At 45.1% G+C, this 17,573-nt stretch overlaps 1 protein-coding gene across 5 annotated transcripts in view; it reads left to right on the plus strand.

Annotated features, from left to right (window-relative positions):
* Window positions 1-85: 85 nt before the first annotated feature.
* The window catches only part of LOC311516062 (DGAT1/2-independent enzyme synthesizing storage lipids-like), a 41,709-nt gene continuing 24,221 nt past the window's right edge, over window positions 86-17,573 (plus strand). The window contains exons 1-3 of one of the 5 annotated variants that reach the window (XM_084619693.1): window positions 96-280; window positions 4,796-4,979; window positions 10,886-11,216. In XM_084619693.1, coding sequence (XP_084475819.1) covers window positions 10,889-11,216 — 328 coding nt within the window. In that variant the 5' untranslated portion in view covers window positions 96-280; window positions 4,796-4,979; window positions 10,886-10,888. Of the gene's footprint in view, window positions 281-4,795; window positions 4,980-10,885; window positions 11,217-17,573 lie in introns of all 5 variants that reach the window. The other 4 variants (XM_084619696.1, XM_084619694.1, XM_084619692.1 and 1 more) reach the window with 4 other exon arrangements.

Here is a 17,573-nt window from a genome sequence, read left to right on the forward strand (position 1 = left end):
GCCCCGGAGCTCCCGCGATCGGCTCCGCCCTGCGCCGGCCACGCGTGCAGCACCGCCGCGTTCCTTCCGCCGGAAGCGGCGCCCGCCGCGTGTCGCACCCAATGGGGTCCGGAGGATTTTGCCTCGGAGACCAGGTGGCGCTGATACTACCCTGATCCGGCCCCCAGGGCGGGGGAGCCGCCCTGGCGGGACCCGGCCTCCGCGGGGGCGGCAGGTGGAGGAGAAACCCCGAAGCTCGGGACAGAAGCAGGGCTAGAGTCGGAGCCGCTGCCGGAGCGAGGTGAGGAGGCGCCCGCGACCCGCGGCTGGGGGGGGCCGCCGTTGGGTCTCTCCAGGGGGAGCCGGTGCTGCAGCCCGATGCGGGGGGGGGGGGCTCATCCCCCGCTTCGCCAGGCTGTGCGGCCGCTGCCTCCCCGGGCAGCGGTCCCCAGGTTGCCGCGTCCCGGCCTCCTCCACCCTCAGCCGGCTGCAGCCGGCCTGGGAACGGCCGCGGCTTGGAGGGAGCCCAGCCAACCAGGGCCCGGGGCACACGTTCCCTCCGGGCTGGGGAGAGAGACAGGTGGAGGGTCATCGTCGGCTTCTCCCCACTCAGGCACTGTTGACCTCGACCCTCCTCCTCCGCACGCAACGGAGCGGTGAGGTGGGATTTCCCCCTTCCCCCCCTTTCTTCAGTGTATGTGTGAAGAAGCCCAACCTGTGTCATGTTCCCTGGTGCTGCGAGGCCGGGCCTGTGGCCCGTACCAAAATCAACGGTAAACCCCCTAACCAATTAAATGACCCCAGCACAACCTATGTAAGCCTTAAAATCTGGACATAATGCAATATTGAAACACAACGGAGTCATCAAAAATACTTCTGTTCGCAAACATAACAGATCATTACACATCACAGGAAAGCCAGATATGGTGTCCTATAAATAGGGTATTTGCTAGGAGAACTGCACAAGACCCCTTGTAGAATATTGTTGAGTCAAATTATTTAAAAAGAAAAGGAGGACTTGTGGCACCTTAGAGACTAACACATTTATTTGAGAATAAGCTTTCATGAGCTACGGCTGACTTCATCAGATGCATCTGATGAAGTGAGCTGTAGCTCACGAAAGCTTATGCTCAAGTAAATTTGTTAGTCTCTAAGGTGCCACAAGTCCTCCTTTTCTTTTTGCGAATACAGACTAACACAGCTGCTACTCTGAAACCTGAAATTATTTAAAGTGTCATTGACTTAAATTCTACATATCTTAAGGTCATTTCTCTAGATCTGTTTGATTATAGAGTAGTAATCTTTGCAGGTAAATACATTAGACTTATAGCTTCTTAATATGGTGGCAGAAAGAATAACTTTTTTGATATTTTTCCATACCCCCCTGTGATGCATCTGGCTGCATATAGTAATTTCTTACTTTAAATAATATGGTTCTAGTACCACTGAAACAATTTTCTTCAAACCTGTCTTATTTCTTTGAGCTCAAAGTTTACAAAACAACCAAGTTTGAACACAATTATTTTAGCAATTTTTTAATATATTTGGGGTGTTTGCATACACAGATTTTTTTTTTATCAGAATGTAAAGGGAAAAGAGTCCCTTTTTTCTGGATCCCTCTTTTTGGCCAGTGTCACACTGGGAACTCATGTTCAACTGATTATCCTCCAAAAAGAAAAGGAGTACTTGTGGCACCTTAGCGACTAACCAATTTATTTGAGCATAAGCTTTCGTGAGCTACAGCTCACTTCATCGGATGCATACTGTGGAAAGTGTAGAAGATCTTTTTATACACACACAGCATGAAAAAATACCTCACCCCATCCCACTCTCCTGCTGGTAATAGCTTATCTAAAGTGACCACTCTCCTTACAATGTGTATGATAATCAAGGTGGGCCATTTCCAGCACAAATCCAGGGTTTAACAAGAATGTCTGGGGGGGTAGGAAAAAACAAGGGGAAATAGGTTACCTTGCATAATGACTTAGCCACTCCCAGTCTCTATTCAAGCTTAAGTTAATTGTATCCAATTTGCAAATGAATTGCAATTCAACAGAACGCCACTAGCCGTCACCTTCAGCCACCAACTAAAACCCCTCCAACGCATTATTAAGGATCTACAACCTATCCTGAAGGATGACCCAACACTCTCACAAATCTTGGGAGACAGGCCAGTCCTTGCCTACAGACAGCCCCCCAACCTGAAGCAAATACTCACCAGCAACCACATACCACACAACAGAACCACTAACCCAGAAACCTATCCTTGCAACAAAGCCCGTTGCCAACTGTGCCCACATATCTATTCAGGGGACACCATCACAGGGCCTAATAACATCAGCCACACTATCAGAGTCTTGTTCACCTGCACATCTACCAATGTGATATATGCCATCATGTGCCAGCAATGCCCCTCTGCCATATACATTGGTCAGACAGGACAGTCTCTACGTAAAAGAATAAATGGACACAAATCAGATGTCAAGAATTATAACATTCATAAACCAGTTGGAGAACACTTCAATCTCTCTGGTCACACGATTACAGACATGAAAGTTGCGATATTACAACAAAAAAACTTCAAATCCAGACTCCAGCGAGAGACTGCTGGATTGGAATTCATTTGCAAATTGGATACAATTAACTTAGGCTTAAATAGAGACTGGGAGTGGCTAAGTCATTATGCAAGGTAACCTATTTCCCCTTGTTTTTTCCTCCCCCCGACTTCTTGTTAAACCCTGGATTTGTGCTGGAAATGGCCCACCTTGATTATCATACACATTGTAAGGAGAGTGGTCACTTTAGATAAGCTATTACCAGCAGGAGAGTGGGGTGGGGCGAGGTATTTTTTCATGCTTTGTGTGTATAAAAAGATCTTCTACACTTTCCACAGTATGCATCCGATGAAGTGAGCTGTAACTCACGAAAGCTTATGCTCAAATAAATTGGTTAGTCTCTAAGGTGCCACAAGTACTCCTTTTCTTTTTGTGAATACAGACTAACAGGGCTGTTACTCTGAAACCTGATTATCCACCATGACTCCCAAATCTTTTTCAATCACTGCTTCCCAGTGTGGAGTCCCCCAGTCTGCAAGTATGGCTTGCACTCTTTGTTCTTGGATGTTTACATTAACATATAGCCATATTGAAATGCACATTGTTTGCTTGTGCCAAGTTTATCAGGCAATCTGGATTGCTCTGAATCAGGTGACTTATCCTCTTCATTATTTACCATTCCCTCAGTTTTGTGTCATCTGCAAACTTTTATCAGCATCAATGATGATTTAATGTTTTCTTCCATGTCATTGATAAAAATGTAAAAAATAGCATAGGACTGAGAACAGATCCCGGCAGGATGCCACTGGAAACACACCTGCTTGATGATTCCTCATTTACAGTTGCAATTTGAGACCAGTTAGCCAGATTTTAATCCATTTAATATGTGCCGTGTTAGTTTTAGATCATTCTAGTGTATTAATCAAAATGTTGTGCAGTATCAAGTGAAATGCTGTACAGAAGTTTAAATATGTCACTTATGTCTAATCAACCACATTTGTAATCTCATCAAAAAAAAATCAAATTAGTTTGACATGGGTTCCATAAACCCATGTTGATTTGCATTATTACATCACCCTCCTTTAATTTTTTTGATAATTGGGTCCCATATCAGCCACTCCATTATCTTGCCTGGGATACATGTCAGGCTGACAGGCCTAATTTTTTTTTTTTCCCCCCACCTTGCCTCAGCCTATGGTCTACTGCCAGTCACCATCTAGCCCCCTTTCACTGTGGCTGACTGCAGTCTGTACAAGCCAGTCGTCATAGGCAAGGGAGGTTTTGACCTGCTGCCTTCCCCTGCAACCCAGTACCTCCAGGGGCCTTGTACAAGGCCCTGCAGCCTGGGGAATTGCCGGCCCGGCTCTCCGGAGCTCCTCTGGCCTTTCCCCAGCCCCCCTTTACTCCAGTACCCCGGTCATCCTGTTTACCCTTTTTACCCAGTGCTCCAAGTATTATTGAAAATTTTGTAATACTTCTGGATGCAAGTTATCTGGACTGTCCGATTTAAAAATGTATAATTTTGGTAGTTTGTGTTGAACATCCTCCAGAAATACTAGTGCAGGGAAAGAGTATTATCATCCGCATATGATGAGACTATATGTACTGTTTTTTCTCCATATACAGAATGGAAATAGGTTTCAGAGTAACAGCCGTGTTAGTCTGTATTTGCAAAAAGAAAAGGAGGACTTGTGGCACCTTAGTCTCTAAGGTGCCACAAGTACTCATTTCCATTCTCAGCAAGAAAAGATTTATTAAACACTTCTGTCTTTTCTACATTATTTTTGCTAATTCTACCATTTCCTTCTAGTAATGGACCAATACCATTGTCAGGATTCTTTCTAGTCCTAATATATTTTAAAAACTCCTTCTTGTCCTTAACTCTGGTAGCCATAGATTTTTCCTTGTGCTGGGATGGCACTAATTGCACTGATGGATTTTGCCCATGGCCACGCTAATTTTGCTTGAAATATCAGATGCAGCTGATGACATCATAGACAGCAAAATGCTGCTCTTTGCAGGTGTGGCTCTGAATATGTTAAGCTGTTTTAGCTAACTTCTCAGATTGATTCTGGAGATTTGTGTGGAGCATCTGCTGCTTCTCCTCTCCAAAGAGGAAATCTTAATCCTAACCTTAATCTTGTCACCAGTCTTATTCAACATCAATTAAAGTAATTTAGAAAGATTGTAAAAAGACAATGTGCAACACCATTATTGTGCAGATGACCCGCAGCTGTGTGTATCTTTCTCATCCAATGCAGACAATGAGCTCTTCAAACTATTCCACTATATGAAGGAAATTGGAATCTGAATGAAAAACATGTGTCTGAGGTTAAATGTGGGAAATATGCAGATGATTCTAGTTAGAAGTGGAAAGCACTTCAAGGACATAATAGCTCTGTCGAGGAAACTTGCCCACAAATAATCAAGGTGCATCATCTCAAGGTCAGTTTGGACTCATTGTTGCAACCTGGTCAGAGGTAGCTGGCACTGTGCAACCTTTGAGTTTGCTATGGCTGGTGACCACAGGATGAAGTTTTTAGGATGGGATGTAGAGCATTCTCAGTGGAATGCTCTGGGCTTTGGAACTCTGACACTCATGGTCAAGACAGATCCTAGACTTGTTAGAGTGAAAAACAAGACTGTCATTAATCAGGCTCTCTCAAAAAAATGAAGTTGCAGAAGGGCCTGAGAATATGCTCCTGGATAACAGAAAACAACCCTGCTGGGTTTGGAGTTGGGTTTCTGCAGGGAGAAGTCTATGCCAGAGACCCAGTAGCCTCATGTACTAGTGATGAAGGGAGTGGGGCTTAGGCACCAGGAGGGAAGGTAACAGTAAGGCATTTGGGTTCTGATATGAACAGAATTGGCAGCAATCCATAGTTTTGTAAGTAGCACCTAGCAAATTTGTGGTTGCAGCAGAAATATTACATATTATGTGTGACAAGGTAGCCAGATTTTGCAAGGGTCACACATGCAGACAAGTCTTTCAGCTCAACCCATAAGAAATTGGGTTTGAAAATGCTGAGTAACTGAAAGAGAGGTGTTGTAATGGAAGTTAGACCTCAACTCTTAAATAGACTTTGAATGGCTGTAGCCACAGATAGGCTTTGACAGGACTTCCAGACCATTACAAGCCAGAGATGGATATGAAAGATGAGTTTGGGAGGGAGCATCAATGAAGACCAGGGGTAAAACTCTGGTGTGCAGCTTGACCATCTTGTGGTAGGGACTGTCTGTGGACACTGCTGTGGTTCATAAACTTAATCTCAAACTAGATGCAGGCTGACAGATATGTGATGGATACTGAAACCCTGCTTTGGCTGTTGGAAAGGAAAAGGAACTCTCCCTCCTTCTCTCCTCCTCTACCAGGGCCTCTGATCCCTTCAGTAAGGAGGTCTACAGTTACAAGCACAATTTCAGTGCTTCGGTGCATGATAGCCTAAACCTCAGCTTGTTTAGCTGCACCATCTCTTTAGAATTCTGCTTTCTTAGTGGCTTGTGGTTGGTGACATGTTCTCTGAAATAACCGTGATTTTAACTGTTTGGGGCCTTGCTAAATTAGGATTACAATTTTTAATTCAATCTAAAAGCAAACATGGAGTTAATGGAGTATGCAGACCACTGGGGTGATGTGTTCACAATTTGTTGCATAAGAGGCCACATGTGTTCACATACTCAAGAACTCCATGAAGAGTGGGTTGCAGTAGTCTCACTTCAAGGTGATAGGCCTGGATCACAGCGGTAAGGTCCTTTGCAGAAGAAACAACACATGGTAGAAAGCTGTCCTTTGCCACTGTTGTTCTACCTCTTCCCTGTAGAACAACAGTTTTCAAACTTTTTTGAAAAAAAAAGCTGAGCCCCTCCTTTGAGTTACAATTTTTGGTTGTGCTCCCCAGCCCAGACAAAAATAGACACTTGCAAAAGTATGCTTGATAGCCTACTCAAACCTAACAAGACCTTAATATAACTTTAATTAAATTACCTACAACTGTAAGTGTCAAATACACAGACCTTTAATGGAACAGCCCAGATTTCCTCAGCTGCAGATTGCTTCTACCTTGCAGCCAGGCTGCACCGCTAGGACAGGGCCAGTACCTTCCCCTTCGGGTTTTCAGAGTGGGGGAAAGCATGTGCGATTAGTCTCTGGGTCCGGAGGCTGCTGGAAGTGGAAAAAGGTGTGGCCACAGTGGGTGTTGACACTGATTCTCAGGCTGGGTGTCCTGCTGAAATGAGTCAGGGGTGGAGGTGGTGCTCCCTTCCCACCTCTCCACCCCCCCCCCACCCCATGAGGGCTGGCCCATATCCCGCAGCACTGGCATGAGCCGCCTGGTGTCGCCACTCCCCTCCTTCTGAATGTTCCTCCATGCTCCCCAGGAGGGCGTGCCCCACAGTTTGAAAACTCTGCTCTAGCTTCTAGATACAGAAATGGGGAGTTGCTGCTACTTCACTTATTCTCCAGTCTCTTATTTATTTTTTTAAATGGTCTTCTGTAGAAAATAGTTTCAGTACCTGCCTCAGATGCTCACAGCTGTGCCAAGCAAAAGCTGAATGAAAGTGACCTGTATTTTTTGGCTCTCAGGATTCTGAATAGCAACCATGAAACTAGCTAGTATGTTATAATTTCAGTCTGTCACTTGGGAAAAGCGTGAGCAGCAGTGGAGAAAGGTTGGATTGATGTCTCTTCAGGCTTACTAATTATTGTACATTGTAACTGTATGTGCTGTAAACTACTTTAGTAAAAGCATACATCCTTTCAGAACTGGTGGATCAGACTGGTGGAACAATCTCTCCCCCACTGTATCTACATTTTACATGACAGAAACAGTTTCTTACTTGCCACTGTCGCATAGTTTTTTTTTATTTTCCAAGCTGTTGTCACTTATGGTTTGTCTAGACTTGGATAAAAGGTATATTTTAAAGATGCTAGCTAATGTGTTTTAAAACGCTAGTTGAGATGAGGTAAGTGGTATTTTAGCATGTGCTGGCTGAATGAAGTGAACCCTAGTCTTCCCCTTATATACACTAAAAAATTAGGGCTGTGGTCTCCAACCTTTTTAAGACAATCACTTTTTGAATTTAAGTGCAACCCAGGACGTACCTCAAAGAAAATGTAGAAATAAGTTTGTTATATAAAGCTGTGATCAAGTGCATAATATGCATAATTATACATTTTCCCTACTTACCAAGTCTCAGTATAACACTTGACTGCACATTATCTGCCAGTGTCTTGAAATTTGGATTGTAATTTGAAATAGCTTGTCAGATGCAGTCCTGCAGATGAGCATCTGTGAGGTGGGTACAATACTTGATCATCTTCATTTTGTGAGAATGCAGTCTCACACAGATAGGTGGAACCAAAACAAGCTGTCACTTTTAAAGCACAGCACAGTAGAAGGGGGTTGTGATGAGTTGGGTCACAGAAACTCCCTCAAGACTGTCACTAGATGTGCTGGGATACCACTGAGAACAAACCCCCCTGCCAGAAAAGGCTTCCCTCTACTCCTGTCTTGCTGAGTGGGTCACAGCTGTCGGCTTCAGCATAGACCCAGAGGTTGGACCATGCCCCACAGTTCACAGAAATTAAGATTCACTTAGCCCAGCGGCTTCTCAGTTAACAGGGGCTTTCCCTGCACCCAGTATTCAGTCTTTCTGGGAGCCTAACCCCGAATAAATCCACACTGTCTGCAAAGTCCCCAGAAAGTGCTGGAGTTTGAGACAGCAACTCTAGCACTGTTTAGCTGCCGCTTAACCCTGTAAGTGCCTAAACTCACTCATTGCTTAAGTTTTTGTGGTAAAAGTAACTTGCCTCTGAACATCTACCGCGAGACAGCAGTGGACGTGTCCAGGCACTTGTCTCTTGCCTATGCCCCCAAGCAATCTGTGAACCAGGGGAAGATAAATGTTCCTGTACCTAACTCAGGTGCTGGGTCTGATCCAGTAGATATGCTCAGAGGTCACCTGACTCCACACACAACAGCTGGGCGATGGGAGAGGAGGACCTCTCTTATAACTTCTAGCCTAGTGGTTAGAGTACACACCTGGGATGTGGGAGACTACCCATTCAATTCCCCTCTTCTGCCTGTTGAGAGGGGATTTGAACAGAGAGCTGCTACCTGTCAGGTGAGTGCTCTAAATGCTGGACTGTGGGATATTCTGAGGTGGGTCTCTCCTATTGAAGTTGCACTTTTTAGTTAAATAGTGGGCCAGAGAGAATGAGAATCATTCTAGAGCTCAGCAGTTGGCGCTCTCACCTGAAATGTAGCAGATCCCTTGTCAAATCCCTTCTCTTCAGGGTGGGGAGGTGAGAATTGAGCCAATGGCTCCCACATCCCAGGTGAGTACCCTAATCACTGGGCTAAAAGATCTAATTGGGGTGGTTCCATATCTCCCTAGGTGGGGCTTTTCTGTGGAGTTAGGTAGTCTCTGAGCACATCTTTTTAGACCAGGCCCAGTGCACCTATCTTCCTCCAGTTCATGGATCACAAACAGATAAGCACCTCTCTGTAGATCAGATATAGGTGCATATCTCTGTGAAAGAAGCAAGGGCTTAGGACACACATCTTCCAATAAGAAAAGGAGTACTTGTGGCACCTTAGAGACTAACCAATTCGGATGCATCCAATGAAGTGAGCTGTAGCTCACAAAAGCTTATGCTCAAATAAATTGGTTAGTCTCTAAGATGCCACAAGTACTCCTTTTCTTTTTGCGAATACAGACTAACACGGCTGTTACTCTGAAACATCTCCCAATGGCTACCTTAGGCAGCTCCCTGCCTAACATGCTGGGTTTTGTAGATTGCATTCTAAGGTGCCCATCTTTGCCCATTCATTGTATGGGGAGATAAGGCACTTAACTCAGGCTTTGTGGATCTTGCTGTTCCTGTGACCTTTTTTCCTAGGCAGCAAAAAGTTAGGTTTTACAATGCTGAGTATTGCAACACTGAAGTATCTTTGTAGATCCAGGCCTTTGTTCCTATTTCTTGGAGAGATCCCAGTGGCTAGTTTTGGGCAAATGCTCTTCTGCCCCAGGATTCTCTCGTGTTTCCACAGGGTTCCATTGTGGTTGTTCCCCCCCGCCCCAAATTTTGTTTATAGTTTATATGGGGCTGGTAGGAAGATTTGTATGCAGACATGAGTTGCAATGTCTTCAGTATGCTGACGATATCCTCTCTGCCTCAGTTTCATAGGACCTTGCTTGTCCTTAACCAATTTTTGAAACCTTTTATGTGATGTAAATGATGGATTGCCAGCTGAGGCTCTGTCCAGTTAACATTAAAGCAATGGTGTAGGATGGGGGAAGCAACTGAAAGATATGAAAATATTTCCCTCTTTAATTTAGGGTGTGTATCTGCCATTTGTTACTCAAGTTGGCAGGCTGGGATTACTGTTGGATCTCCAGTTCTGTATAACTATAGAAGCTCTGACAAGGATGGCCTTTTATTTCCATCAGTATTTGACTATGAGGTTGCAACCAGTTGTTTCTGATGCATGCACGTTGTTACCATCATTCCTGCTTTTGTAACATCAAGGTTGTAGTATGCAATGCATTCTGGGGCTATGCCATAAATCAACTGGGAATCTAAAGTTAGTACAAAAAGCAGAGCTCAGTTGTTGGATGGAGTTTCTCGCAAACTGTTTTTTGTGACTTGGTGGTATTGGTTATCTGTAGGTTTCCAGGTGGACTTAATGGTTCCTAAATAACTTTTTAGTCCCGTGTCATACTGCTGTAACTGTGGTCAGTAGATTATTTGTGAGCTTCAAAGTAAGCATTTGGGTAATTTGAAAGAAATTAAGAAATTTCATTTTTGGTCATTTTGTCGCACTTTGCGGCTAGTCGGTTTAATTGTTTTTGCTGAATAGTCAAATAGTGTAGTTTTCTGTTTGAAAAGACCCTTTATAAATGTTAACAGGGAAATAAAATTATCTTCAAAAAAGGAATTAAAACAAAACTAATATTACATAAATTGTGGATTTTTTTAAAAAAATAGTCTATTTCAAATAACTGAGGATGAGTGTCCCTTTTAAGTTCTTGCCACTGTGTCAGTTTTGTTACAACCTCTGTCCACACTGGGTGCAATGTTATGCCAGCAAATTTCAATTCTTAGTTTTCATTTGCTTTATTAATTCTTTTGTGCTATGTTACATGGAATTTTACATGTCCATCATCCTAATCATATATCCATTCTGCTTTCCATGAGGACAATTGGGGGATATTATGAATATCATTTAAATGAAATTTTTAAGTTTTATTTTGTCTGATAAATTAACACTCCCCCTCCCCCACCCTAGTTTAAGAAGCTTCCATGACCTGGAGACAGTTTGACTTGTTTTGTTCTCTCTTTTAAATAGGAGATGATACATAGAAATGAATCCTGTACTTCAGGGCAGGTACCTATGAGCTACTTATGCTGCCTGATTTACATATTGGAAGAATGGACTGGTGTGGAGTACCTTGAGGACTATCTGAATTATGTGGCATACCTTTTATGGGTGTTTACTCCACTCATAATAGTTTTTATACTTCCTGGACTTATCCTCCTCCTCCTCTACATTTCCATTATTTTTCTTTATGTTTATAAGAGGAAGAATGAACTAAAGGAGGCTTATTCCAATGATATCTGGGATGGTGCAAGGCAAATGGTGGCAACTTTATGGGATGGACATGCAAGAATATGGCATGGTAAGCAAGATTTGATTGTTTTGTAAGTGCTGAAACTATTGTCACTGTAGTTTAATGACTTAGGCCTGTCAGGCTTCTTTTTCTTATTTGTTTGGAAATTTCATGTAACTCTTATTTGCTCAGAAAATAAACGTGTGCTTAGGATTGACAGTGTGCTGTGTTGTAGCTGTGTTGGTCCCAGGATATTAGAGACAGAAGGTGGGTGAGCTAATATATTTTATTGGACCAACTTTTGTTGGTGAGAGAGAAGCTTTTGCGCTTAAACAGAGCTCCTCTTCAGGCCACCTTGTGTCTCTAATGATTGACAAGACAGAGGATAAAATTGAGAGCCTAAGCAGCACCTTAGTTTGCTTTCTGCATGACTGTCTCCATCTCCCCCACCCTTAAACCATGTTTGGAGGAGGGATTGACTCCCCCACTTCCCAGCTGCAAGGCAGTACCAGATCCTGGTTGCATTGATTAGGCCAGACAGGTTTCCATCCATACTTGGGTGTAACTCTGTGTCCTCTTCAGTCCTTAAGACTGCCATTGCAGCAAAGAGCCTAGCAACTTCTCTACCCTTCTTCCCTTTCTGACCCACCCAGCTTTCTTACAGCTAATGTTGGATGAGGTCCCTGCTGACAGAGAGGCCTTATATTCCATAGAGAATGTGCAAATGGACTAGTGATTTCCTTCCAGGTGAGATGGGGAACTAAGAACTTCAGTGAACACTCAAACAAAAGAAAACCGTTACTTCAATCACTACAGAGAATCTTTCTGCAGTCTGACAGCCTTTACTCTAACTGACCCATACCAACCTGCAGCAGTTTAAACAGCTGTATTTGTCTTTGAGAAAACAGAAAGCATTTGTGCCAAGGGAGATATCATTTCCTTTCCTGCCCAATTAAATCTCAAACTGACATCAGACTAGTAAGTGTCTCAAATATTATATGTAATAAACAGGGACTCTGATTTGAATAATGCCTCGTGGCCCAGGTGGTGCTTAGCTCAGGATGCAGATGCCCAAACCTGTAACTGTGGGTGGATTGTTTTTTCTTGGTTTTTGTAAGGATTAGTTCTTCGAGTAGTGTCCCTGTGGGTGCTCCACTCTAGGTGCATCCATGTTCATGCGCCTCAAGTCGGAGATTTTAGGTAGCAGTGTTGATTTGGCCCACACATGTGCATTATTCTCTGTCTCATGCCCTACTTTGAGGCTATCTAGCATTGCGTGGGTGAACCGCCCTCAGTTCCTTCTCAACCACCCTTGGACTGAGATGAAGCACGAGCAGAGTCCGATAGATGATTCGTTCTCAATCTTGTTTTAGTATATAGAGTAGCTACTAGAGTTTCTGTTATTTAGATGTTTACTACTCCCTTCCCCTTTTAAAATATATACTATAAAAACTTTAGTTTAGTTTTAGCTGGCTTCAAAAACAGTTAATCTCCCTGTCTTTATTGATTTTTTTTTTTGGTTATCTTCTCCCCTTGTAGGGAAAGAACCCCAAGAAGGGGCATTTTTGGCTCTCCCAGGTTTAAATGCTGTCTCTCCTAAAGAGAGACGATTCCGGTCAGCGATGGCCATTCGCTGCTTAGGAGAATCCCATATATCAGAAGTGTCCTCATCTTCAATTTTTGAGAGACGGTATGAGAAAGAGCTGTGAATTAACACTCAGACTTCTGATGATAGAGAGCTCTCTGAGACCAGCTTCCAACTCCTGGTCCTGGGACTCCCCCAGAGCAACAATCCCTATCAACATCCACGGGACATCAAACTCTGGTAGCGCCAAAGAGGAAATCTACGGATTCCTCTCACAAAAGCACAAAAAAGATGGCTACAAGTCCCCAGACCAAACAGTTGACTGGAAAAAAGAGATCCCTGGAAAAGTCAGCCACCTTGGTACCAACGGAGCTGCAGTGCAGTACCCCTGAGGCGTTTGGTTCCACAGATACTGGCACTGTGCCTAAAGACCCGAGGGGCAAGGCTCAGAGTGTCGGTACTATCTGATGAGCGGCAGTAGAGACTAGACCACCTCCTCTAAAACAGCGCCACTGGAGACGAGGAGAACCGTGGTACTGAGCGCTTCCACGCAGCAGCGTGCGTCTCCTTTCCGGGGACATGTGCACTGCTTGAACACACGAGCGTGACCAGGGACAGCTGCCGGTGAGCCTGGTGCCTGCCCAGTGGGTGGGGCTGCAGACAGTACAGCCGTGCCACAGGAGCTGCTGGTATGGGGCACTGGCTCCTGGGAGTAGCTGCCCCACGTGCTTCTCCTTTCGCTACTGTGGTTCCCCGTACAGCCCTGCAGCTCCACGGATACCAATTTATATCTGCGGATATCTGCATCCGTGGGTATAAATTTGTATCCATGCCACGCTCTACCCCGACTCCCAGGAGACCTTTGAGAAGCAGGGGGCAAGTCTGGATAAGGAAATTACTCCAGCAAAAAACATTTAGTCATCCTCTCCAGCTGAAGCTGTGGATGACTTAAAACAATTTCAGGATCTCACCAAGAGAGTGATGGATACACTTCAGATCTCCCTCGAAGAAGTAAAGGAGTTGCAACACAAGCTGCTGGACATCTTCCACATGTGCTCATCAGTGTGTATTGCACTCCCAATTAACAAGGCCCTATTAGACCCAGCCAAGATCATCTGGCAAACGCTGGCCTCGATAACGCCCAAGTGTAAAAGACGTAGACTTTCTTTTTTCCCCCTCACCCATCACCAAATTCCCTTGTGGTAGATGCTGTAAATGAACATGGCAGACAGCACCATGCTAAATCAACACCCTGCCACAAGGACTGGAAAAGATTGGACTTATTTGGCAGGAAATCTTACTCATCAGCATCCCTGCAATTTAGGAATTATCAGGCCCTGATGGCAAAATATAATCATATCAATTATGGGAATCTCATTGCCTTTATTGAACATCTCCCAAATGATCAAAGGGAACAGTTCCAAGCCATTGTTGACAAGCGCCAACTTCTCGCAAAGGCAGCACTACAGACTTCATTAGACACTGTGGACACAGCTGCCTGTTCCATATCAACGGCGGTAATGATGAGATCTTGGTGGCTTCACCTTTCTGACAGGTGTTAGAGTAACAGCCGTGTTAGTCTGTATTCGCAAAAAGAAAAGGAGTACTTGTGGCACCTTAGAGACTAATAAATAACAAATAAATTTGTTAGTCCCTAAGGTGCCACAAGTACTCCTTTTCTTTTCACCTTTCTGGTCTCCCAAGGGAAGACCATACAACTGTGGAGGACCTTCCATTTGAAGGATCCAAGCTCTTTGCAGAGAAGACAGACATTTCACTCCAGACACTAAAGGACTCGAGCCATGCTACGCTGCTTGGGGGAATCTGCATGCTTGCACAGAAAAGAAAGTATAGTAAATCGCATATGTCACAAAGATCCCGACCCTGTTCCCTCCATCCCAGACACTAAGAACCTCAGTGGAAGAGACAGCGTGGCCAAGACAAACATGGTTCCCATGCATTGCTCAATTAGTGGTATGCCCACCAATCACTCTTTAGCTCCTTCATCTCTCAGAACACTAGACAGATCTACCATCTCAACATACAGATACTCCGACTCAAGGCATGGCTCCTTGATGGTTCGAAAGCATAGAAATGTCCTGTTGCAGAGGTGCTGTTGCAGAAAAATAATCACTTGTCAGACACGTGCAGAAGTGGAAAAGATGCCAAATCTGATGTGACTCAAAACACATTACCCCTATATCCTCTCTCCTCCCACTAGTACTGAACTACATCCTAGATCTAAAAAAAGTCAGGATTATCTCTAAGATACATCTCGCAGCCATAGCCACATTTCATCATAAGATAGATGACTACTAAATATTAACTCATCCTACAACGAAAAGATTCCTTAAGGGTATTGGTAACCTCTTCTCATAAATCAGACATCCTACACCAACATGGGACCTTAACCTGGTTCTCAAGAGCCTTACAGTGACCCCTTTTGAACCCATAGCCACATGCTCACTTATGCATCTATGAAAACATCATTCCTAGTAGCCATCACCTCAAGCTCAGAGAATTGGAGAAATGGGGGGGATCTAATGGTATACCCAGTCTTCACAATTTTTTTAGGGATAAGATCACACTGAGACCTTATCCCTAAAAAGTTCCTCCTGAAAGTATCCCATGCCTTCCATATGGATCAATTTATTTACTTCCCAACTTTCTTCCCAAAGCCACACCTTGACAATAGAGAATCAATATTACATACACTCGATGTCAGGAGAACTTTGGCGTTCCATTTGGATAGAACAAAGGACTTCAGAAAATCTCCTAAACTATTTCTTTCGATCGCAAAGGATCCCCCATCTCAAAACAAAGACTCTGTAGATGGATATTGAACTGCATTAACTATTGCTATCATACCTGCAATCTTCAAGCTGCGTCTAGAGTTCGAACTCATTCCACCAGATCAGTTTCCACTTCCGTAGACTTCAACAAAGACATTCACATTACAGAAATATGCAGAGCAGCAACTTGGGCATCTGCTCATACTTTTGTGGAACACTATGCAATCACCCATGATTCAGCGTCAAGATGCCATGTTTGGCTCCACTGTATTATCATCAATATTAGACTCTACTCCGAAGTCCCACCCCTCCATCAGGGGTACTGCTGTAGAGTTCCCTACAGTAGAGCACCCACAGGGACACGACTCGAAGAAGAAGCAGTTATTCACTTTGTACACTAACTGTGGTTCTTTGAGATGTGTCCCCCCATGGATGCTCCATGACCTATCTTCCTCACCTCTATTTCAGAGTTCTTAATAATGGGTTCTGCAGTAGAGAAGGAAATGAGGGATGTTTTCCTGCGCAGTGCTAAATAGCCTTGAGACAGGGAGAGTGTATGTGTGGGCTGAATGGACGCCGTACCTAAAATCTCTCATCGGAGGCACGGGGACATGGATGCACCTACAGTGGAGCATCCATAGGGAGACACCTCTCAGAGAACCACAGTAACTACACAAGGTGAGTAACCACTTCTTTCCCCAGCAGTTTGGATGTATGGTTGGTGGAAGGCAGAGAATCTCTCAAATGATTCTCATCAGTCCTCTTTCCCATTTGATTTCAGTGGGAGGTGGGGTATTTAGCATACTTGAAAATCTGTTTGTTTGGTTGAGTTTATTCCGTGATTACTCCTGGTGGAATTCTGCGCCACTGCGCATGTGCAGTTTTCTTTGCTTCCCTGTCAGAAAGTCATTTTTCTGCGAGGAAGCAAAAGTCATGCACTACTCCCTAGCAGCGCAGGTACATCGTTTCAGGCACCTGGAGCAGCCGCTGGAGAAGTAAATCACTGCGGGGCTGGGGACACCCCAGCCAATGGCTCTTACCCTGAGCCAGATCAGCTGCTAGACCTGGCTGGACTGGAGGCAGCAGAGGACGGGACTTCCTCTTCCCCTATAAGGAGTGGCTGGGGCTGTCAGATCCGCCCTCATAAACCTCCCCCAGCTGCAGGAAGCTCAGCATCCTTCCTTGCTTCCTGCCCCCGTCACTCCTCAGCTGTGGTGGGGAGCTGTCGCTGTATGGGGAGTTGCTCCCTCATCCACTGAACCTGTATGCATCTGGACCTCCCATATCCAGAAACCCCTGCCAAGCCTTACCTGGTACATCCAGAAACCCCCTAGCCCTCCAGACCTGAACCCCACCTCACTGAATCTCAACCCCGCATCTGGAGCCACCCTGCACCGAGACCCCTGCCTCTGGACCCCTATCCCTCCACCCCCACTGAGCTCCCTGCACTGAAACCCCCACCCTGATGTCCCACCCTCTGCACCATCCTGAGCCCCCACATCCAGACCCCTATGCCACTGACCCCCAACTAGCTGCATCCAGACCCCCTGTCCTCGCTGAGCCCCAACCACCCTCACCTGGATGCCCCTGCAGAGTCCCATTGTTCCTGCACCTGGAACGCCTCAATGAGCCTCTGTGCATCCATATCCCCCCCCCCCACATAACCCCCCCCTTCCCCCACTGAGCTGCCTGCACCCAGATTGTCCACACAGAATCCTCTCACCCCACACCTGGATCCCCTCCATGCTTGAATCCTGTCTGGTTGAGCCTGCCTGCCCCGCACCTGGTGCAGAGGGGCAGGGTCGCAGGCACAGTTGTCAACTTTCACATGGTAAATAAGCACCCCGACTTTCACAATAAGCCAAAAATCAAGGTAATCCCATTTCAAAACAAGGCCAAGCCAATCCCTAAGAACCCCAACACCCTATGTGACTAGATACCCCATCGTGCAGTCTGGGACTGTGGGGGGGGCCCGTTGTGCACCCCAATTCTCTTCCTCCCCCTCCCCCTGAACCTGTTTGCCAGAAGCCGATTAAAAAGAAGCAACAA

The sequence above is a fragment of the Lepidochelys olivacea genome (assembly GCF_965140295.1).
Source record: "Lepidochelys olivacea isolate rLepOli2 genome assembly, chromosome: 2".
In the NCBI taxonomy this organism is placed as follows: Eukaryota; Metazoa; Chordata; order Testudines; family Cheloniidae; genus Lepidochelys; species Lepidochelys olivacea.